Source organism: Scylla paramamosain, chromosome 5, assembly GCF_035594125.1.
Source record: "Scylla paramamosain isolate STU-SP2022 chromosome 5, ASM3559412v1, whole genome shotgun sequence".
Lineage (NCBI taxonomy): Eukaryota > Metazoa > Arthropoda > Malacostraca > Decapoda > Portunidae > Scylla > Scylla paramamosain.
In genome coordinates, this window is record NC_087155.1 from 21,959,878 (window position 1) to 21,982,555 (window position 22,678).

General features: G+C 44.3%; 1 protein-coding gene across 4 annotated transcripts in view; it reads right to left on the minus strand.

The window, feature by feature from the left end:
- Window positions 1–696: 696 nt before the first annotated feature.
- LOC135100666 (organic cation transporter protein-like) overlaps window positions 697–22,678 on the minus strand; it is a 72,471-nt gene continuing 50,489 nt past the window's right edge. For all 4 annotated transcript variants that reach the window (XM_064003795.1, XM_064003798.1, XM_064003797.1 and 1 more), the window contains 11 exons: window positions 19,456–19,582; window positions 19,004–19,202; window positions 15,189–15,292; window positions 13,001–13,155; window positions 10,587–10,755; window positions 8,208–8,355; window positions 3,602–3,786; window positions 3,007–3,167; window positions 2,128–2,315; window positions 1,767–1,915; window positions 697–1,577 (listed from right to left, as the gene is read on the minus strand). In XM_064003795.1, the coding sequence (XP_063859865.1) occupies window positions 1,493–1,577; window positions 1,767–1,915; window positions 2,128–2,315; window positions 3,007–3,167; window positions 3,602–3,786; window positions 8,208–8,355; window positions 10,587–10,755; window positions 13,001–13,155; window positions 15,189–15,292; window positions 19,004–19,202; window positions 19,456–19,582 (1,670 nt within the window). In that variant the 3' untranslated portion in view covers window positions 697–1,492. The remainder of the gene's footprint in view (window positions 1,578–1,766; window positions 1,916–2,127; window positions 2,316–3,006; window positions 3,168–3,601; window positions 3,787–8,207; window positions 8,356–10,586; window positions 10,756–13,000; window positions 13,156–15,188; window positions 15,293–19,003; window positions 19,203–19,455; window positions 19,583–22,678) is intronic.

Genomic DNA, 22,678 nt, shown 5'->3' on the forward strand with positions numbered 1-22,678 from the left:
CTCCTTCTGGATGTATTAGCTGCATAGCGGCCTGTGGCACCAGTCACCATCCTGCTTATCTCATCTTACGTCACTCTTCCTGTCAAGCTTCACTTATATAAAAATGATGACTTTAACGAAACTGTGAATGCAATTCTGCAGGATGGACAGTGAAATACGGCAATCACTTTTGCAGTTTGTGCGGATTATTGAAAAGATTAACTTCCTTTCTACTTTCTTCAGTTACACATACTTGTTCTACATTTTCTGTCACAAAATGGTATTACCTCCCGTATGGTGAAGTGGTAGACTATAGTAATTGTGATGTGTATTTCTTTGGAAGTAAAAAACACGGGGTCGCAGAATTATATTAATAAGTTAGTACTTCTCTTTATTACTATCACTGTTTGGAAGGATGGCACTGATAGCGCGTCTTGTGGTGTGGTAACTCGGTAGTAGTTAGAAGCATTTGTTACACACACACACATTCTCTCTCTCTCTCTCTCTCTCTCTCTCTCTCTCTCTCTCTCTCTCTCTCTCTCTCTCTCTCTCCAGCATCATCCTCACCACCTCTATTACGCCATCACCATCACCACCCCGGCAGTGCTCTTCACCACTACCATTAGTATTATCGACACCACCACCACCACCACCACCACCACCACTACAACGCGATCACCACATAAAGACCACAGGAAAAATCACAGCATAAACAAATTCACAGATTTTTCTTTATTGAGGAAAAAATTGTATCTTAAATCTATCGTCACAGCGCAGGATGAAAGAAAAATATACATCTAAACTCTTTTACTGAGTAGAAAATGCGTTTCAGCATAAAGCACTGAATTCTTTAAGTAGCCTGAGTTGTCCGGGTGGGAGGGATGGAAGGAGGAACGGGAAGGGGAGGAAGAATGATGCCAAGATTGTCCTATTGTCATGGCATTTTTAGGGTCATTGGGGATTGCTTCTTGTGCTTGTAACTAATGACACCACTACTGTGTGTGTGTGTGTGTGTGTGTGTGTGTGTGTGTGTGTGTGTGTGTGTGTGTGTGTGTGTGCGTGCGTGTGTGTGCGCGCGCGAAGTAACAATATCTTACGAAAATCACGGCTTCGTTGCAATCAAAACAACCATGACACAGATGTTCTGTTGAAACATCAAAGCGTGAAGTTGGAAGATTTGGGATGAACCAGAAACATGATAATATTGAATGACCGCGTTGTCAAAACTCTGAAAATAACGAAGCCTGAGTGAAGCACTGGAACCTTTTGTCCAGATCGCAGGCAGACTGGTGGTGGGCTGCCAACAGACAGAATAGTAACAATTACAAAATATACTACATGTGTTCATGCAGGTGTGCTGACCCGCGAAGCGGAAAACACCATCTTATCGGTAATACAATACTGTACCTATGGTTTAGCTATTACACTATGAACTGTAAGGAATCACTCGGGAATCACAGCGTGGAAATGACTGAAGGTAACAGCGCCACGACGCGCAGTGGTGGCGTGGCTCTCACAGCGCCGATGTGCTGAGGATCGCCTCGTCCTCCTTTGGCTCGGCGGCCTCTTGGATCTCCTCCTCGGAGACAACCACCACGCTGCGCACATCGAGACGCGTGTTTTTAAGGCAACCTAAGCCTTGACTTATATGTTACTGATAATATGATCACAACAACAACAACAACAACAACGACAACAACATCATATTTATCATGAAGATTATGCCAACAACACGTCCAATGTTCCGCCTCGAAGTAGCGCTGTGTCCATAAAGGTCGCGGCCTTACCTCGGGGTGGCAGCGGCGCCGTTTTCTATGTCGTCTACTGTGTTGGGAAGCGCACGTCCGCAGGTCTCCGGCAACAGGCAGATCATGAAGGAGGCGGCTAAGGACAGGCCTCCGAAGATGGTGGTGGGGATGGCCCAGTGGTGGCTGCCCTGTGGGGTGCCAACAGTAGGGTGGCTTTATGTTGTGTCACCAGAGAGAGAGAGAGAGAGAGAGAGAGAGAGAGAGAGAGAGAGAGAGAGAGAGAGAGAGAGAGAGAGAGACAGAGGTGAGTGATATGTGAGGCGAGAAATTACATGATAAATAAGCTCTTCTCCTTTGATACCCACACACTCCCACACACTCCCACACACTCCCTGCTCACCAAGACGTCGTTGATAAAAGGGGACAGGATCGCTCCCAGCCTGCCCACCATGGAGCTGACGCCCACCCCTCGCGTGCGCAACGTGGTGGGGAACAGCTCGCTCGAGTACAGGTACACCACTTGGTACGCCGACGTGATGCTGAACTTGCTCACCATCACAACCGTCAGGAAGCTCCACCCTTCACGAGCTGGTGAGAGGAACACAGAGAGCTGGTGAGAGGAACACAGAGAGCTGGTGAGAGGAACACAGAAAACTGATGAGAGGAACACAGAGAGCTGGTGAGAGGAACACAGAAAGCTGGTGAGAGGAACACAGAGAGCTGGTGAGAGGAGCACAGAAAGCTGATGAGAGGAACACAGAGAGCTGGTGAGAGGGAGACAGAGCTGGTGAGAGGGACACAGATCTGGTTAGAGGAACACAGAGACCTGGTAAGAGGAACACAGAGAGCAGGTGAGAGGAAGACAGAAACCTGGTGAGAGGAACGCAGAAAGCTGGTGAGAGGAACACAGAGAGCTGGTGAGAAGAAGACAGAGATGGTGAGATGGACACAGAGATGGAGAAATTCAGTAGAGTTAATAAATGGAACTGTGATACGTATTTTTAAAAGCTTTCCTCTCACATCAGGGTTATTTTCAAAGGCCACACCGATGATCAGTAGGGTTCTCATGTTTTTTTTCCTATTTATGATGTAGACTCGTTGTTAAACTATCAGCAGATTGATAAAAACTTTTGAAAAATTCAGTAACTTCCTGTTTACGGTAGACATAACACATTTAACGTTTAAGAAAACTAAATACTAACACAATATCATGTTCCAATATCCTCCATTAAACTAATTTCCTTTCACTCCCTATAGGAATGAACTGCAAGGGTCTCACCTAAAGGCAGGAATGGGGCGCTCAGCACGGTGATGCCGCAGGTCACCATCAAGACAATGAGAACCTTCTTCCTGCCGAAGTGAGCGACGAAAGGCACCGTCAGTGTGTAGGAAGGCAGCTCCATCACGCCCCCCAGGAACATATACAGGAAAGGGTCCACGCTGCAGGGGCAGAGGGCGACCGTTGTGAAGCGCGCGCGCGCACACTCACACACACACACACACACACACACACACACACACACACACACACACACACACACACACACACACACACACACACACACACATACAAATACACACACACACACACACACACACACACACACACACACACACACACACACACACACACACACACACAGTCTCTCTCTCTCTCTCTCTCTCTCTCTCTCTCTCTCTCTCTCTCTCTCTCTCTCTCTCTCTCTCGTCCACAGTAAAAGCCAAATATGGAATCTCCTTTGGTAATTACTTACAAATTATATGCCAACTCTTGGTAAACTAACATCCAGGAAATGAAAATTTTTTTACAGATAACTAAGTGGAGCGTGTGTGTGTGTGTGTGTGTGTGTGTGTGTGTGTGTGTGTTGACCTACTTGAAGTTGGATGAGCTGAGGGAGAGGCCGTAATACACAGTGCAGCAGGTGATCCACACAAAGTACAGGATGAGGGAGATCTTCCTTAACACGGGCGTCCTCACGAACACCAGCAGACTGCTCCACATGTCCCGCAGCGAAGACCCGCCCACTGGGTTCTCCTGGCTACACTCCCGATGCTCGGCCTGGGGGGGGGGAGGAGGAGGAGGAGGAGGAGGAGGAGGAGGAGGAGGAGGAGGAGGAGGAGGAGGAGGAGGAGGAGGAGGAGGAGGAGGAGGAGGAGAGTGAGCAAGTACTACACGAGGGAGAGGTTGCTTGAGTGTCAGTATGAGTGTCGCATAGATGAGTGTGAGTGAGAGTACTACAAGACTGATAGATAGATAGATAAAATTGCGTACGATGATAGCACTGATGGACATAATAATGGTGATGATGATAAAGCTTGTCTCTTTCTGTCTAGTTTTCTTTCATTTCTCTTTAGTTCCTTTCTTATCTGTGTTTAACAAATTTACCTCATTGATTTGTTCTTGTTTTTCTTTTCTTCCTTCTCTTTTCTTTCCTCTTCTCATCCCTCCTTCAAGATGATTAACGTGCTATCATTGTTCCTAAAGTCTTCTCGTCTTTTCTTTTATTTTGCAGCTCTTTGTGTTTCTATTAGTCAATTAGATGATTTATTTCTTTTCTCTTTATTTTTCCTTTATCGTTTTGTTTGTCTTTCTATTTAACCCTTTGTCACGTCTTTTTTTCTCCTTAGAAATTGGCCTTATTTCTGTTTCTACACCACTATTACTACCACCATCACCAACACTACTATTACTACCTACAATACTACTTCTACTACTACTACCTCACTACCATCACCACCAACACATCACTTGCAACCTCGCTGCTCGCCCTCTTTCTATATTCCGACTTCAACCACCTCAAGGCGCCGGGAGGGAGAAGGAATGAGTGAGTATATGTGCACGGCATTATTGATTTCTGATAGCCCGCCTGCACCACACGATTGGAACTTCCCTTCGAGGAGACGAGGAGGCACTGATAACGGTCTTCCCCTTCTCCCCAGCCTCGCTACCACCGCCACAACTCCCTCCTCTTTCCCTCCTCTTTCCCCTGCCCCTCTCCACCTGTCCGCCCCGAGAGTGGCAGGCAGCAGGAACCGTGGAAGCAGGTGATATTGCAAGCAAGGCCCAGGAGGTTATTACACGTTGCGAATGTTCTAATTGCACGTGGTAGTTGAAGCTTGGACTGGCTGGTGCATGCAAAGACAGTCACGTTGGCAATAATGCTAAAAGGGTGAGTCTAAAGCCACGGTAAAAGGTAAATAGTGTAAAGTTACATGGAAGATTAAAGGTAAACAGAAAAGTTAAAGACTGCAGGAGAGCTAAGGAGGGAAGATAAGAAAGGAATGTTTTTGAGAAAGTTAAGAGAAGGGAGAAATTTTGTAATAAAGCGAAAGAGAAAAATTCAGGAAGGCGTTTAGAGAAGTTTAGAAAAGGGAGATAACGTAATCAAGCTAAATAGAGAAGCTAAGAGGGAAAGATACTGTCATAAAGAAACTGAGAGAAGGAGATCGTAAAATAAAGATACAAGAAAGCCTAAAAGGAAAAATAGGGTTTAGAAGAGTTAAGGGAGAGAAAGACTGTGCCGTGAAGCTAAAGAATAAAGCTGTGAGAGAGAAAAAAAGCAAATGGTTCAAGGGGGAGTTTAAGGGACGAACGAGAACAGATTAAGAAATAAAGCAAGGCCTGGTTCCCCTGCCCTGCCTCTCCCCCGTGACCCCGCCGCCTATTCAGGGATGCTGGCGTCTCCTCGTCGTCTGTAGTATTCAAGGGAGGAACTCACAGCCTATGTTCACTCTACCTACCTATCCACCTTCTCTCTCTCTCTCTCTCTCTCTCTCTCTCTCTCTCTCTCTCTCTCTCTCTCTCTCTCTCTCTCTCTCTCTCTCTCTCTCTCTCATTAATTCCTTTCATCCCCTAATTGCAGCATTCATTTACTTTCCCTGCTCCAATGGGACTTGTGCAGACTGACCTTGGGGAGGGTAGAAACCTGAAGCCACCAAGGACTGACTAAAGTGGTAAAGTAGGAAGATAGCTATTCTCTCTTCTTTCCTTGTACTCGTAATGTGATATAATTTGTATTTTTTTAGTACTAAAGATGTTCCAGTTTTATTTTTAAACTCGTTAGGCTTAGATAAGGATTTTATTGAGAGAATATAGATGAAAGGTTCGCGTTATAAAATTGTTATCCATTTTTGTACTCTACTCGTTTACTTATGAAGCTCAGTGCTGCTAGTGTTTGAAGGAGTAATACTTCTGACCACTACTCTCTGACTCTAATCTCTTTGACTTCAACTTCAAGCTCTTTCTTTTCAAATCTAATATCTTTAATTCTACGTAACCTCTTTCCTCTTAATTCCCTTTTTCCCAACTTATAAAGCAGATGCCACTAATGTGTGGATGAGTCACGCTTCTAACCAGCTTCTAATTCTAAGCTCCTTTATTTTAACTGCAGTCCCTTTCCACTAAATCCACTCTCTTTAACTAAAGCCTCCCTTATTTTAACTTCCATTTCCCAACTCTTGATGCAAGTTACATAGATTCGTGTTCCTTTCTAAGTATGTTTTAGGATGAGACGTGTTCATATCCCTAGTTGTGCTGCCTTTGTGTGGACACGGGACCGTTTGGTCTCGAATGAGTAATGAAGGTTGTAAGGCTTTGTAATGATGCGTCCAACACTCTCCTCACTTTCCTTACCAATACCAGCTCATCTCATCGCCTCTTTACCACCTAGAAGAGAACCACAACCAGCATTTTTTGACTCAGTTTACGTATGAAAAAAATGCGGTAGGTGAGAGACCGAGAACGTCTGTCCTACCCACAAAATCCACATTCCAACAGTCCCTATCCCAGCCCTTCCATTGCATCCGATCCTGGGTGCAATCCTTCCCATCATCCTGCCATCCTTCTCTAACTCAGCCCCGCTCAGGGAAATGCCTCAGGTTCAGGACATTCGACGTCCCTGCAATAGAAGCTGTGTTTCTCAGTTTTTCCTTTGTATCGCTCGTCCTTCTTTGCGAAAATCATGAATATTTTCCTTCCCACGGCTACACAAATTCCAGGAGCTGCCTTGTGTGGGTCAACTGCTCTCTTGTAATCTTTTTTTTGTGTTTTTATTTTCCTCTCTACTACTCACATGACGGCGCCATATGACGTCACTGTCACTGCACCAAAACTCAGTCATTCAACCCCTCGTGATCATTACAAAAATGTAGTTAATTCTTGCGACCCGTCCAGTTCTGAAAATTGCAAACCATAGCTGACCAAAAGTTACGAAGGGTTATAAAAGAAATGCAGGACCTGAGAGGAAGATTAGAGACACGAAGGGTAGGAGGGAAAGTAGTTAGAAAAAGAAATATACTGAAGTGAATGAAAAACGAGGTGGAAGGAAAAACATCTAGAGACAGGAGAGAGCGATTCCGTAGAGAGAGAGAGAGAGAGAGAGAGAGAGAGAGAGAGAGAGAGAGAGAGAGAGAGAGAGAGAGAGAGAGAGAGAGAGAGAGAGAGAGAGAGAGAGAGAGAGAGAGAGAGAGAGAGAGAGAGAGAGAGAGAGAGAGAGAGAGAGAGAGAGAGAGAGAGAGAGAGAGAGAGAGAGAGAGAGAGAGAGAGAGAGAGAGAGAGAGATGAATGAAGCACAGAACGTTCGTCCTTTCCCCGTGTTATACATTGAGTCATTATCTACTGAACACGCTATTTTTGCCTCGATGAATAAAATATCAGGCGTAAATAATATTTTAATTCAATCTTCGTGTTTTTCCCTCCAATATTTACTTGTTTTGGGGAACGATTGATGACACTACTGGGGCGAAAACAAAACGTGTGTGCGTGACTGTCAAACACACACACACACACACACACACACACACACACACACACACACACACACACACACACACACACACAAAACCACCGCGTCCTTACAGCTCCGCCTGCTGTCTCCCTTTGGCCTTTGACGGCACAAAACTTCTTGAATCGACAAATATTTCACGTGCAGGCAATTCAAGGGGAAACCATAAAAATCTTTCCCTCGACAATGAATTTGGAGGTGAATAGGTTTGTGAGGCTTTGAAGAGGAGAAGGAGGAGAAAGGGAAGAGGGAGGAAGAGGAAGAGGAGGAGGAGGAAGAGGAGGAGGAAGAGCGTGAGATTGAGAGATAAGGGCTAATTGAGGGAACATAATCCATAATAGTCTACAAATGAAGGAATACTGTGTTAAGTGGGATAAAAAAAAAAGAAACGTACGTGAGATGAGAAATGGTGAGAAATATACGGAAGAGGAGCAAAAAAAAAAAAAAAAATGTGGGGCAAATTTTATGATTACCTCGAGATAAGAAGTGAAAAATGACGAGGAAACAAAAAAGTTGAAGTGCAAGATATCATGCCTTACGGGGGAAGAAAAGAGTCCTCTCGCCTCTCACCTCCTCTCACCGGGATTACTGCATTAGTGACGATGTGTGCCCAGGCGTTAAGAGGATTCTGCTTCCTTCTCTCTCTCTCTCTCTCTCTCTCTCTCTCTCTCTCTCTCTCTCTCTCTCTCTCTCTTACCTGGGCCTTCATCTGCGTGAGGGCGGAGAGGAGCCACGCGGAGTCAAAAGTCTTGCTACTGTTCCACCTCGCCGCTTTCTGTAGCACCCTCTCCGCCTCTGACCACCGCCCGTTCTGCAGCAGCCACCGCGGGGACTCCGGCAGGATACTGGACAAACACAGGAAGGCATAGGTAGTGCGTGAGTGCTGTCGTTTTTGTATGTACGTACGTATATATATGCTTTAGTTAGAATGTCTGCTTGTTGATGTGTTTCTCTCTCTCTCTCTCTCTCTCTCTCTCTCTCTCTCTCTCTCTCTCTCTCTCTCTCTCTCTCTCTCTCTCTCTCTCTCTCTCTCTCTCTCTCTCTCTCTCTCTCTCTCTCTCTCTCTCTCTCTCTCTCTCTCTCTCTCTCTCTCTCTCTCTCTCTCTCTCTCTCTCTCTCTCTCTCTCTCTCTCTGTGTGTGTGTGTGTGTGTGTGTGTGTGTGTGTGTATGCTCCTCAGTCCGTCTCTGTGTCTGTCCCGGTAGTTACGTCATCACTTTCCCCGCTAAAGGGCTCCACTCATCCTCTGTTTGCTTTAGAGGCGGCCAAGGGAAAGCCAGCATGCGCCCAGCCTGGGATATTCCGGTCCGCTCTCATAATAGCGGGAATAATACATACCCGAGCGAGCGCTAAAGCCTCCTGCATAACAATACATCATGACACTGCCTCAGTAAACAATGGCACGGCAGCGAGGCATAAAACACGGCGCACTGCACCGGCTCCACAACACACAGGCCAACAAATCATGTTCATTTCTCCATATTGGGACGATTCTGGCCGGCCACGTTTATTTTGCCAAGTGGTTCAGCCTCAGTCTACCTCAGTTTTCCTCAGCCTATTTCAGTCTTCCTCACCCCACGTCAGCCTTCCTCAGCCTACGTCAGTTTACGTCAGCCTGCCTCAGCCTACGTCAGTTTATGCTAACTTACGTCAGCCTCCCTCAGCTAGTCTCAGCCTAAGTTAGCCTGCCTAAACCTGTCTCAGCTTCATCGCTTTTCATCCTTTAAACCAGAGCTCTCACGCCTTCTCTTCCTCCTCCCTTTAACTGGCACCATTGCACGCACTCAGGCACTTTCTCCACAAACGCTTTTTAACTGGGATTACTGTTGCCAGATTATAATGGAGTGTAAATGGCTGGAACAGACTTGGTAATTACGATTTTAGCGTTTAGTCAACAGAGAGCTTTAAGTGTTAGATTAGTTTATGGACAGGGATGAGAGGTGGGTATGGATGTGATTGTTTTACGCAGGGACTGCCACGGGTAAGCATATTGGCTTCTTGCAGCTTCCCTTATGTTCTTACGTTCTTTTAGTCTCATGTTACAGAAAGTCTAATATCCGGTTATTTACTTACTTTTGAATAGGAGAAGGAAGAAAACAGTGATATCCAATCCTCATACGAAAAGAAATCCTAAGGGAAAAAACATCAACCTTGCGTCTATTGAACTTTCTCAGGATTTCATATTTTATTCACCCTCTTCACTTAATAACTCTAAGATAACCTATTTCAGAATTAATAGTGTAAAATTTTCCTTTACTATGAATCATAAGGTGAACTTTTCCATTCCTTTCTAAATGAGTAGCGATGAATCAAGATGTTCCAATACCATCCTGTTAGCCATTTTACTGGTATAGTCATCCTTTGGCAACATTCAAAGCACTGTGGAAAAAAGTGCAAAGACAGAAAGAGAGAAAAAACGAAAGATTTGATTAATTTTGTCTATCATAGCTTAAGGACATATTTAGGAGACTTTGACATGAAAAACAATGCATAAAAGTTTAATTAAAATCTCTCTCTCTCTCTCTCTCTCTCTCTCTCTCTCTCTCTCTCTCTCTCTCTCTCTCTCTCTCTCCCTTTCCCAGCCTGATAGTGTTGTCATGCACGGCTTGTCCTCCCCAGTGTGACGTACGCATCTCACGCTGTAGTCTCTAAAGGCAGGGAGGGGCCATCAACCCTCACAACACGTGTAAACAAGACTCACTCATCTCATCACCTCTCTCACCTCGCCCTTAAGTGACAATCTTTAACAAGAGCACAGTCCCTCTCCTCTCCCTTGCTCGAATTAAAACTGGCGGATTTTTTGGTGGGTTCGCTCTTTAGTTGTGTGTGTGTGTGTGTGTGTGTGTGTGTGTGTGTGTGTGTGTGTGTGTGTGTGTGTGTGTGTGTGTGTGTGTGTGTGTGTGTGTGTGTGTGTGTGTGTGTGTGTGTGTGTGTGTGTGTGTGTGTGTGTGTGTGTGTGTGTGTGTGTGTGTGTGACTATACATACATACATTTTAACCTTCACTACGCAAATAATTTACAAAATATTCCACTTTTACAATACTTCTACCCGCCACAGGAGACAGACACATACTCACATAGTGTTAGAGATAAGGAGGATCACGGGCACGGAGATCGCTAGGTGGAGGTGACGCCAATCCCTCACTAGATAGGCGACGCCTGGCAGCAGCATGTTACCGAGGGCAAAGGGCACAGAGAACATGATGCCCACCACTCCTCGGTGCCGCATGCTGCTCGCTTCCACCGCTGCCAGCATGAAGGAAGGCGTGAGGACGGCGGTGAGGGCAAAGGGGGACGAGGAAAAAGAGGTGAGGGGAAGACAAAGAAGAGGCAGAAAAGGTTATGTCAGGGAAAGAAAGAGAGGGATCGAGCACGAGCAAGGGAAGGGGAATGTAAAGACGATACTGTCCAGAGGCACCGGGTTCAGAGGCAGTGGGTGAGAGCCAGCTGGGAATAATGGAGGGAAGCAAGGAGTGAAGCTTCCCAGAGAGGCGAGGAGGTTGAGGCTTCAGAGGGCGGGGGACGAAAAGACAAGGTGAAGGGAAAATAGATGAGGAGAGAATGTGAAAGGTTGGTGAGACGCAGAGGGCAAACGGTGGGAATCAGGGAAGACTGAGGGGAAGGTCAAGGTGGACGAGGATGACATCTACTGTAGAAGGATCGTACTAAAACAAATCCAAGAGAATATTCAATGTCGAACTTTGATGAAAAAATTGAACATCATCAAATGCCACACCGAAATACCATAACTGATAGACAGATGGTGTTAATCAATCAGTATTTGGAACAGAAAAAAATCTTTCCTTTCATGAAACAAAAAGAAGACTGCATGAAAGTCAATGCCAATATTTGGAAACAACAAAGTGTTTACAATTCTCTCTCCTCTCCGCTACGTGTCCTTCCCGCGCTTGACTTTCAAATGAGAGAGAGAGAGAGAGAGAGAGAGAGAGAGAGAGAGAGAGAGAGAGAGAGAGAGAGAGAGAGAGAGAGAGAGAGAGAGAGAGAGAGAGAGAGAGAGAGAGAGAGAGAGAGAGAGAGAGAGAGAGAGAGAGAGAGAGAGAGATTGTTCATGAGGAAAGATTTAAGAATAAAAGGCCAAGAAAATAAAAGTCCAAAAGAGAAGCTGAAAGGTTAGCAGAGAGAGAGAGAGAGAGAGAGAGAGAGAGAGAGAGAGAGAGAGAGAGAGAGAGAGAGAGAGAGAGAGAGAGAGAGAGAGAGAGAGAGAGAGAGAGGGAGGGAGATGAACAGATGTAGAGGAGGAGGCTTGAGGTTACTTGTATTGAGGACTAAGCATTCAGACGGGTGAAAAGCGAGTATAGGACAATGAGTTGGAAGGACGATGGTTAAAACACAGAAAGAGACGCTTCATTGAAGTCTTGTGTCTTGAATTACGTGAAGTGGATGAGACAAACTGAATGGAAGCAGATTTGACCCTGATGAAACCCACTGACCACCAACCTTCCCCTCTTAAGCGTCGAAAAAGGTTGAATTTCCCAACATTTCAACATTCCATTGCTGCTTCCCTTCTTTATATGCACGTCGTCTTGTCTGTCCTCTTCTCTGATCTAAGGCTTTTTTCCTCCAGTCCTCTAATTCATTCAGACATTTTAAACTCTGCTCCCGCTCTTTCTTTCCTCATTTTCCAGGCAGCTTTAACTACTGCACTCTCTATTCATGGGACGCTCCTGTAAAGCTTGGTACAGTCTTTTTGTCGTCATTCTTCCTAAGTCCTCATTGGTTCTTTATCTGTTTCATTGAGAAGAGAAAATTGCATACATACTCCAGTCTTGCTTTCATTATACACGTCATTATATACGTCATTAGGTCCCTCAGTCTCTCCTCAACCATGTAGCAGTGAGAAGATACTTTCATGGTCATTAATTATCTATAAGCCTCTCGCATTAAAGGCGCCATTGCTGCTATTATTCCACTAAAGGACAAAGATCTTTCTCACTCCTCATTCACTCGGTAGGCCAGTTTTTCTTTGATTTTTTCCTTCCAGTTGTCTCGCCCTTTGTCAGACTCCATGAGATGTAAAAAAATCCGTATAGGCTTTTTGTCTGTCTCAGGCTTCTGTCCCCTAACCAGGACAGTGTTTCTTGTATATTTCCCATCTTTCTACCAGTATTCTGGGTCTCTACCATTCCAGAGGTTCAGAGAGTTTTTGAAAGAAACTTAGACATATTTATGAATGAAAATGATACGTGAAAACAATTAAGTATTTCGTACAGAGATTGCCACGTATTAACCAGACGGCTTTTTTTGCAGCTTCCCTTATTTTCTGATGTTCTTGTGGGATGAAAGAATTGAAAAAAAAAATAAATAAATAAAGTCCTTGTATGGAAAACACTGGAAAAAAATAATTACTTATTTTCTTATGTTCTTACCTATTATGCAGGATGAAAAAACTAAAAGAAAATCCTAAAAATTTCCAGTCTCTCTGCGGAAAAGACTGAAAACAAAAACAATAGCAACTAAAACACTTAATTACCCAGTATGTAGGAAGCCTGGTAGACAATGGTGCCAGTGAAGGCCATGACGAGGCGGCACACGAGGAAGAGCGGGTAAGAGGGCGCCACGGAGCCCAGCACGGAGACCACGATAAATGCCCATAGCGCCCCGCTCATCAGCCTCTTCCGCCCGAACCTGCAGTGCAAATTGGTAAGGCTCCACTAATTAAGCGACATCTAGTTACCTGGTGGGTGTCGGTGGATGGCCAGATGTGTGTGTGTGTGTGTGTGTGTGTGTGTGTGTGTGTGTGTGTGTGTGTGTGTGTGTGTGTGTGTGTGTGTGTGTGTGTGTGTGTGTGTGTGTGATTGTGTAAGTGGGTGTGTGCGATTGTTCTGGAAATGAGTGGGAGTATAAGTAGGTGTGTGAGTGGGTGAGTGGTCTGGGAAATGAGTCAGTCAGTCAGTTAATTAGTCATGCGTTAGTCAGTGAATAAATTAGAAAATAAATAAGGAAGTAAGTAATTCATTGTATTGATAAGTGGTATGAGGAATCTGTAAGTTAAGGGGTGGAACATTTAAGAAGCTGATCCTCTAATAACGTTCCTTAAATTATTTAAGAAAACACTAATCACGAAAAAAAAAACTCCATTGATTGAATCGCGAAAAGAATAAATCATATTTTAAAAGTTTACTGTTTGGTCTTTTTAGACTTTAAAATAGAAGAGCCTCTCCCCAAATGGAAAATGCACATTTCAGGAGCGGGATTAATTCTCTCTCTCTCTCTCTCTCTCTCTCTCTCTCTCTCTCTCTCTCTCTCTCTCTCTCTCTCTCTCTCTCTCTCTCTCTCTCTCTCTCTCTCTCTCTCTCTCTCTCTCTCTCTCACACACACACACACACACACACACACACACACACACACACACGAACGCCAATGCAAAATTAACAATATCATGCAAATCTTTTTGGTATCGTGTCTCAAATTTATGCGCGGCGGCCAGCCAGCGGGAACACTGACCAATTACGCCGTGAAGGCCTCGGCTAATGGATGAGTGAGTGAGCAACAAACCTAATGACGTGGTCCATTCTTCTCTCCCTTCTCCCTAAAATGTTACTTCCGCCTAGGTAAGTTTTTCCTACGAACATTGAACTTACAAGATTTCTCCCATGGAAATTCCACCCCTAATAAGTGTTATTAGGTTATTTAAAGTTTGGGAAGTTATTATCAGGTGAAATTTTATAAGTGAGATCTTTCTTGATGTGCAAAGACAGAATGGTGGCGAGTGAAGCGTCTGTTCAAAAGGTGGGCGACACGCACAACTCTCACCGCATGCTTGTCGTTCCTTTGTGGCGTAGGTGTGTCAGGCGTATCACTTAACAAGCATATCACATAACGTTCAAGGCTCTGAGGATGTCTGTCAAAAGGCCGTGGAATGAAGATAAGAAGGAGTTGCATGAAGGTACGACGCAAGAGTTAGCTAGCATCTTTACACCTTCGTCCCTTGCGCTGGTAAAACTCTGGAACGCGATCTGTTTCTGTGTTTCCCCTCCTTTCCACGACTTTAACTGTTTGAAGGGAGGAGCATCAAGACACCGGCCGGAACTAAGTGAAACAAACCGTTTAGAACTTTTCTATTGAAGTTTTTTTGGGGGAAGAAGGAGAGAGCTGCAATTAAGAGTGTGTTTCCTATATGTATATATATATATATATATATATATATATATATATATATATATATATATATATATATATATATATATATATATATATATATATATATATATATATATTTATTTATTTATTTATTTATTTATTTATTTTATTTCTTTTTGTGATTTTAACCAGCCTCCTTTACACGGTAAAAGAGGAGTGAAATTAATAAAGTTTCTTTCTATTTTCATGTGTATTTTTAACTGTTTGTTTTGTCAGTGAATTTGTGTGAGTGTAAGAGAGACAGAGAGAAGCAGAGGAGAGAGACAGAAAAACTGAGAAGCAGAGACAGAGAAACAGAGAAGCAGAGAGACAGAGAGAAACAGAGAAGCAGAGAGACAAAGAGAAACAGAGAAGCAGAGACAGAGAGAAACAGAGAAGCAGAGAGACAGAGAGAAACAGAGAAGCAGAGAGACAGAGAGAAACAGAGAAGCAGAGAGAGACAAAGAGACATAAAGAGAGAGAGAGCGAGAGAGGCAGAATAAAGTGTGCAGTGTAGTGGTGGGGGAAAAAAGAATTACCTGTCACTGAAGTATCCTCCGAGAGGCGCCCCGAAGAAGTAGCCGACCATGAAGATGCTCTGGCTGAGGGAGCGTAGGTGTTCCCTCCCACACACCAGCTCCCACTGCAACAATGACAACACCACGCCAGTCCATCAGTGCGTCTTGTTCAAACTCGGTGAAGTTAGATTAAAAGAGCGGGATAGATAGATAAATTGGCAAGTAGATGGATAGATAGATAGATAGATAGATAGATAGATAAATAGATAGACAGGTAGATAGATAGACATATAGATAGATATATAGACAGATAGATACATAGATAGATAGATAGATAGAGAGAGAGAGAGAGAGAGAGAGAGAGAGAGAGAGAGAGAGAGAGAGAGAGAGAGAGAGAGAGAGAGAGAGAGAGAGAGAGAGTGGATGGAATTAGTTTTCAAATAGAGTGGTAAATTACTAGAATAGACTCAATAATCAGTTTTCATTGTCGAATTACTAAGGACCTTTAAAAAGATTAGATGAATTTATGGATTTTTTTTATAAAAGAGGAGAGCAACAAAAAAAAAAAAAAAAAAAGAAAGAAAAAGAAGAAAGGCCCTCTGAAGGCGTCAGTTCCATAGAGATGCAGATAGAGGGATACAGATGAAAGGTAGGATTTGTACAGGATCTGCCACGTGTAAGCCTACTGGCGTCTAATAGTTTTCCTTTTGTTTTTTTTTTTTTTTTGCTCGTTTGTCTGGGGTATGCCTTGACTATGACTTCCGTCGTGTTGGTTTCTTATTTTTGCTCCGACTCTCACTATGCAATTTATGTGTATGTTAACTTTTTTTATGTTCTTTAGATAATCTCTGCGTCAGTTGATTCTTTTCTTTTTCTTTTTTTCCGTGGATTTCGACACATCTTTTTTCACTGTTATAAATGCATTATTTTTTTAAGCATCCAACTCCCACGCAAAGGTCAGAGCAAACTAAAGAGAGGTCACATGAAGGTCAGCCACCCAAGTTCCGTTTTTACAAACTAACTCAAGCTGAACTACCTCAAGTAAAGCCGTGTTAACTATCTTCTCGGCATCCTAAAGCTGTAGTGACACAAGAACATTCCCCTAGTGTCCTTTAATACCGCAAAGAAGCCGAGTAACAACACAGGTATTTCTTAAATATCTCATAGCATTCAAAATACGCCGTTGCTATGATTAAACAAACACACGAGTAATAGCGCGCGTAGTTATTGAATACGTCATAACATTGCACATAAGCCGCTGGTATGATTAAACAAACACATGGATAATAACACACACGTAAGTCCTGCATATGTTATAGCAATCCAAGTAGGGCATTGACATCATAGCGACACAACCGGCCATTAACTATTCACGGGTAATTAAGTTGGTATTACAAAGGTGACATCGAGACTGCAGTAGCGTGTGGAATACTTCACAGAACACGTAATAGCCATAGGATATACAAAGGTGATGAATCATCGTCATTACTCTTCCTGTGATAATTGGTCGTTATATCACTAGTGGTAATTATAACGTCACGCCACGCAGTGTAGAACATTACAGACTATAAATAAAATGCACCTGCAGAATAGCTTCGTATCTCCTTAGGAATTCTCTCTCTCTCTCTCTCTCTCTCTCTCTCTCTCTCTCTCTCTCTCTCTCTCTCTCTCTCTCTCTCTCTCTCTCTCTCTCGGACATGTTCTTTCCGTGGTTTTACTCTTTTCTAGACATTTTCTCTTACTGGATATTTTCTAGAGTGGAATTCTGTCAAAGGGGAAAGTGTGAATGGAGGAACATGCCTGGAGGGGAATACGACATGGCTGAAAAATGTCAGCGGAGAGGGAGGAAAATGTCTAAAGGGGAAATATGTCTGGATAGGAATAGGTTACCTAGAAAAAAAATATATATCAGGGAAGCAAAATGTCTAGAGGGGAAAATGTCCAAAGCTGATTTCATGAAAGGACAAATTATCATACATTTTTTTTAAGAAGAGGAAAACATGTCAGAGCACAAATTTTCAGGACAGAAAAAAGTGTCTGAGAAGGAAAATAAGAAGAAAACAAAATAAGGACACAGTAAAATGCCAGAATATAATGAAAACAAGGACTGGATTCTGTCACGGGCAAGTGTCCATAGGGAAACGCAGTGTAGCCGAGCTTCGTTCTGTACCCTCCCTAATCACTAGCCCACAGCACTCCTCGCCTGCACGGCTCCCATTACCGCGGCAGCTGGGAACCCGAAGTCAATTACCGCTGGCGACTCATTAGTGCGGGAACATTAGTAAGGAAAACAGCAATCACGTAACTTTGGTTTAATCACTGAACTGAGAAACCACAATGGGTGCATAAAGGGACCGCTGTGTTCACCAATACGAGACTACAAGTACTTAACCTGTTATCTTACCGAAACTGGATGAGTGAGTGAGTGTGTGGCTGACTGAGTGCCTGACTGACTGAATAGATAAATTGAATAGATAACGGACAGACGAATGGACGGACCGGTTGACTAACTCATTGACTGAATAACTGGCTGACGGATTGGCTGATTGACCGACTAACTGACTGACGGACTGATTGATTGACTGACTGAATGACTGACTGATTGACTGACTGACTGATTGAGTGACTCTCTCTCTCTCTCTCTCTCTCTCTCTCTCTCTCTCTCTCTCTCTCTCTCTCTCTCTCTCTCTCTCTCTTTCTCTCTGAACGGCCAAAATTTCGCGCTGCATTGGGTGTTGTCAGGGGCAGTGAGGGTGGCACCGAGGCGTGGACAAGAGCCCGAATGAATTTCACTGCCTGTTTCAGAATTCGCAATTTTTTTTTTTTTTTTTTAAAGGAACGGCGGAGAGTAGAGACCAGAGAGGACGTGGCTGAAGAGGGTCTCTCTCTCTCTCTCTCTCTCTCTCTCTCTCTCTCTCTCTCTCTCTCTCTCTCTCTCTCTCTCTCTCTCTCTCTCTCTCCATTGTCCCTTATCTCTCTCTTTGTTTCCCTTAAGGTACTCACTGAGGTGCTGTAGTTGCAGACTCTCTCTCTCTCTCTCTCTCTCTCTCTCTCTCTCTCTCTCTCTCTCTCTCTCTCTCTCTCTCTCTCTCTCCCTAAACGTTATAGCGTTGTGCAAAATTTTAGGAAATTAGCATCTTTAAACAACAATATTCTATCGAGACTTCACGAAACTTTGAGACGCTGGCATTAACAAACTTCCTTCCAGAACGGAACGAAGCACCGCAAAATAAGGCGGATGTTTCTCATATGCCGCCAGTAGAGGAACATGATGTAATGGTGCTAAAGATTCTGAAGCTCCTATGGTCCCTCAAACTACACGCCAATTATATGACCCGTGACGGTGGACTATATTCTCAAAAATCTTTTATCAAACATTTCTTATCTGAATTACTTCTGACTTGTTTTAGTGAATGCTATCAGAGTTTTCAGTGAGAGCTATGATCCTAGGCCTATTTTAGCTAGAATTATGCGCCGCTATTGAGAAAATAACACCGCATAAAAACCCAACTGATCGGCTATTAAGAAAAAAAGAGGGTTTTAAAAAGCAAATCTAGTCTTCCGAAACTACAGAGCTTAAATATATGGTGGAGATGCTTGCAAAGGAAGGAAAGAATGTAGCAGCGGCCGTGAAAAGTGTTAATACTCTGCGCTCTTCCCTTCCTACAACACTGCTTTCCATCCTGCTCCCAACACCGCCACCACATCAGAGCGTGTGCTTATGATTCGTCACTTTAGGTATCCAGAGTTTTGGTATAGCTTCCTCCCTTCCTTCATCACTCTCTCTTCCTCCCTCCCTCTCCCTCTTTTCCACACACCCGCCACTCACCACCCACCTCAGAGATCAGAGTGGACTGGAAGGAAGACGTGTCGAACTCCCAGGTATCGCAAGGCTGGGTGGGGAGGGTAGATTCATCCTGCTCTCCTTCAGGCAGGTGAAGGAGCCGCTCCTCCCAGGGCACGCCTTCCATCAGGCTGTAGTTCCGCACATACATCTCACACTGGGAGTGGTGCGTCTCGCCTCCCACCTTCGTCCTGGAGGGAGAGAGAGAAAACAGCCAGGCGCTGGATAACATGCGGAAACATCCAATGAGAGAGAGAGAGAGAGAGAGAGAGAGAGAGAGAGAGAGAGAGAGAGAGAGAGAGAGAGAGAGAGAGAGAGAGAGAGAGAGAGAGAGAGGCAGCAAGTAATTTAAGGTTTCAAGGTATTCTGACATTCCCATCTTAATGGAGTCTTCTCTTACAGAAGGGTAACATTAAAAGAAAAAAAGTTAAATTAATTGTTTACCTGGGTAGAGAGAAGTTCCACACCTGCTGCGTGGTCCAGTTGTGGAGGTGAGGCACTTGGCACCAGTGATCGACGGCGGGGCTGAGGAAGGCTGTGGCCAGAGCCTGCATGGCCCCGAACACTCCCCCTGGCGGACACAAAGGTAATGTTGCCTTAATGTATGTCCGGCTTTGTGTTCATATTGCATATGAACTTTAAACTTTTAATTGCCCGCCACCACAGTGAACTATTTTCATCATAGGACCACGCGGGATGATGAGTTCAGGTGACACACACACACACACACACACACACACACACACACACACACACACACACACACACACACACACACACACACACACACACACACACACACACACACACACACACACACACACACACACAAAAAAAGACACCCACACACCCAAACACACACTCACATGTATATATGAATAAAAATGCGAAGTTATTACTCATATGTCGATGAATGAAGAACTGAAGATGATAAGTGGAAGTCTGTAGATATATTTCGTACTGGAACTGCCACCTGTAGATCTGACGGCTTCTTGCAGCTTCCCTTATTTTATTATGTTCTTATGTTCTTATGACTCATAGAATAAAAAAAAAAGAAGAAAAGGTTACTAATTTATATCTCAAATGCCGCCGTAATATTCCTTCTCCTAGCGTGGCCAAGCTGGAGCGCGTAGAAGCAACATCTCTTGTTCCGGAACAATACTGGGCCGTGACGTCAGAGCTGCCACCTTTCATTTCTCCGACGCGCTGTAGTCGCCCACTGAGTTACAGGACAGGATGTGCAAGTGGGTGGGAGGGAGCGCGTGGCTGCATGGTGAGGCAATGAAGTGGAATAATTTTTACATGGCTATCAACAACGAGTCTGCATATGCATGTTAAGAAGTGAACCAATATCGCAGTGAGTGGGAAGCCAGTGTGTGTGTGTGTGTGTGTGTGTGTGTGTGTGTGTGTGTGTGTGTGTGTGTGTGTGTGTGTGTGTGTGTGTGTGTGTGTGTGTGTGTGTGTGTGTGTGTGTGTGTGTGTGTGTGTGTGTGTGTGTGTGTGTGTGTGTGTGTGTGTGTGTGTGTGTCGTGTCGCATGCACCCTCCTTGCTTCATTAGGACACGGTCTCATTAAGGTATGCAAATACTTCCCAGAACTCAGCGGCGGCGTACTGGGAAGTTGTGACTATTCTATTGGGGGGCCTGGAGAGATAGAGGTGGAGGAGAGAGGAAACTAGTGGAAGAAAGTGGACAGCGGCTAGATGGTTATAGAGTTTCCACAAACACACGCACTTACAACCACACACACAGACATACAAAACATACTCGTACACGCACACACACACACTTCCATTAGTCACTCATTGTTTCACCGAACGAACAAATAGCCAAACACAACACATAAATGAGGCTCTGTTTCCACGGCAAGTACCATCACTTCTGGCCGGCCCACGCACGAGAGAGAGAGAGAGAGAGAGAGAGAGAGAGAGAGAGAGAGAGAGAGAGAGAGAGAGAGAGAGAGAGAGAGAGAGAGAGAGAGAGAGAGAGAGAGAGAGAGAGAGAGAGAGAGAGAGAGAGAGAGAGAGAGAGAGAAATCATGGTAAAAAAGAAACTGCGACAGCAAAGAAAATTAAAGACGACTGTTTTTCTCAACTCCCGAGTGGCCTTGACCCTGAGGAGCGCGTAATTCTCCCTCAGACATGGCCCCTGCCCCGCCTCACCCTGCTGTCCCCGCTCTTAGCCTCTCTGGTCCCCGCCGCTCCTTACAATGAACAAGCCGGAGCCCCGAGCCCGCCCCATTATCACTGCTTGGCCGCAATTCTGAAAACCGGGTACGAAAGTTGTTGGGGGTAATTTTGAGTAATTACGGGGTCATAAAGCAATTAAACTAGCGATTAAACTGACGGAAAATACTGAGGTTTTGTTCAATCGAGGTCACTTTTCTACGTTCCCCTTTTAACAATAATCACAGACGAGCTTTTCTTAGCATCAAACATTATGATAAGAAAGGGGGAATTTTTTTTTATAATATGCATTGGACCCTCATCCATAAGAGCAAAGGGATTAGGAAGGCGTGATAAATAAAGGGAAGTTAAGAGGCTGCGTCACAGAATATGGTGGTCTTCAGCGCCGCAAGTACAGGGTCACAGGGCGCAGCAGGTGTAGATGGGACGTCAGGTTTCCTTTGTTGCAGGGAGGGGGCGAGCCATGCTGACCTCTGGAGGGGCTTTTAACGAGACTGACTCACACTCCCTGGCTCTTTGACTTTTACCGTTTCTTTTTGCCGATAAGGGAGACTGGCTAAGGGATACAAAAGCTTTAAAACATAAGAAAAAAAAAAACGGAAAAAAGTTTATTTGACTTTTACTCTCCCTAAAGTGAAAAGAATAATTGCAAACGGATTACCCCTTTAATTTATAGAGATGTCTCGAAATGCAACAGCAAGAGAAAAAAGCAGAATCAGCCACAAGAAAACTCCCTAGTATACTCTAACACAGAAGTATGTATGGCTTGGCTTAAAACTCGACCACGAAGCTTAAAACTCGACCACAGAGCATCCCTCACTGAACGGAATGTAAGTTATAGAGGGCAGCTGATGCATGTCATTCCTCTGCCTTCTCACACTGTGCTTTCACCTCCACCAAATGCACGGCACATTATAATACCAGCAAAAAACTTCTGCTTTCCTCCACAATCAAACGGTAGCTTTAGATTACACTTTCTTTCTCTTTAATCATAGTTTGTGTTGTAAAATGAAGCACCCAAGAAAGGATCTACGTATATTACTCTCTCTTGCAAACTCTCCACTCGTACCCTGCAGAGACCAACGTAATATTGACATGTTAATATACCTTAACCAGACACTTAATGAATGCAACTGTGTCAACCTGAAACATACCTAGACACTGTTCAGAGAGTGTGTCTGAGTGTCGTGTCCTGACTGTTAAATGTCAAGGGAATGGGGAGACACGAGGTGACTCACTGCCACCATGAAGTGTCCTCAGCTTTAGACAGAAGGACAGGAACCGTTTGAGGTGATGGGGTGAGACAGGATTTGAGTCACCTTAACTTTATGTCTGTCTGTTTGTCTGGTCTGTGTTTTCGTTTCGCGCGCGTGTGTGTGTGCATTTAATTATCTGCCTGTTTGTCTGTCTGTCTGTCTGTCTGTCTGTCTGTCTGTCTGTCTGTCTGTCTTTCTGTCTGTTTGTCGGCGGCCCATCCTCTCT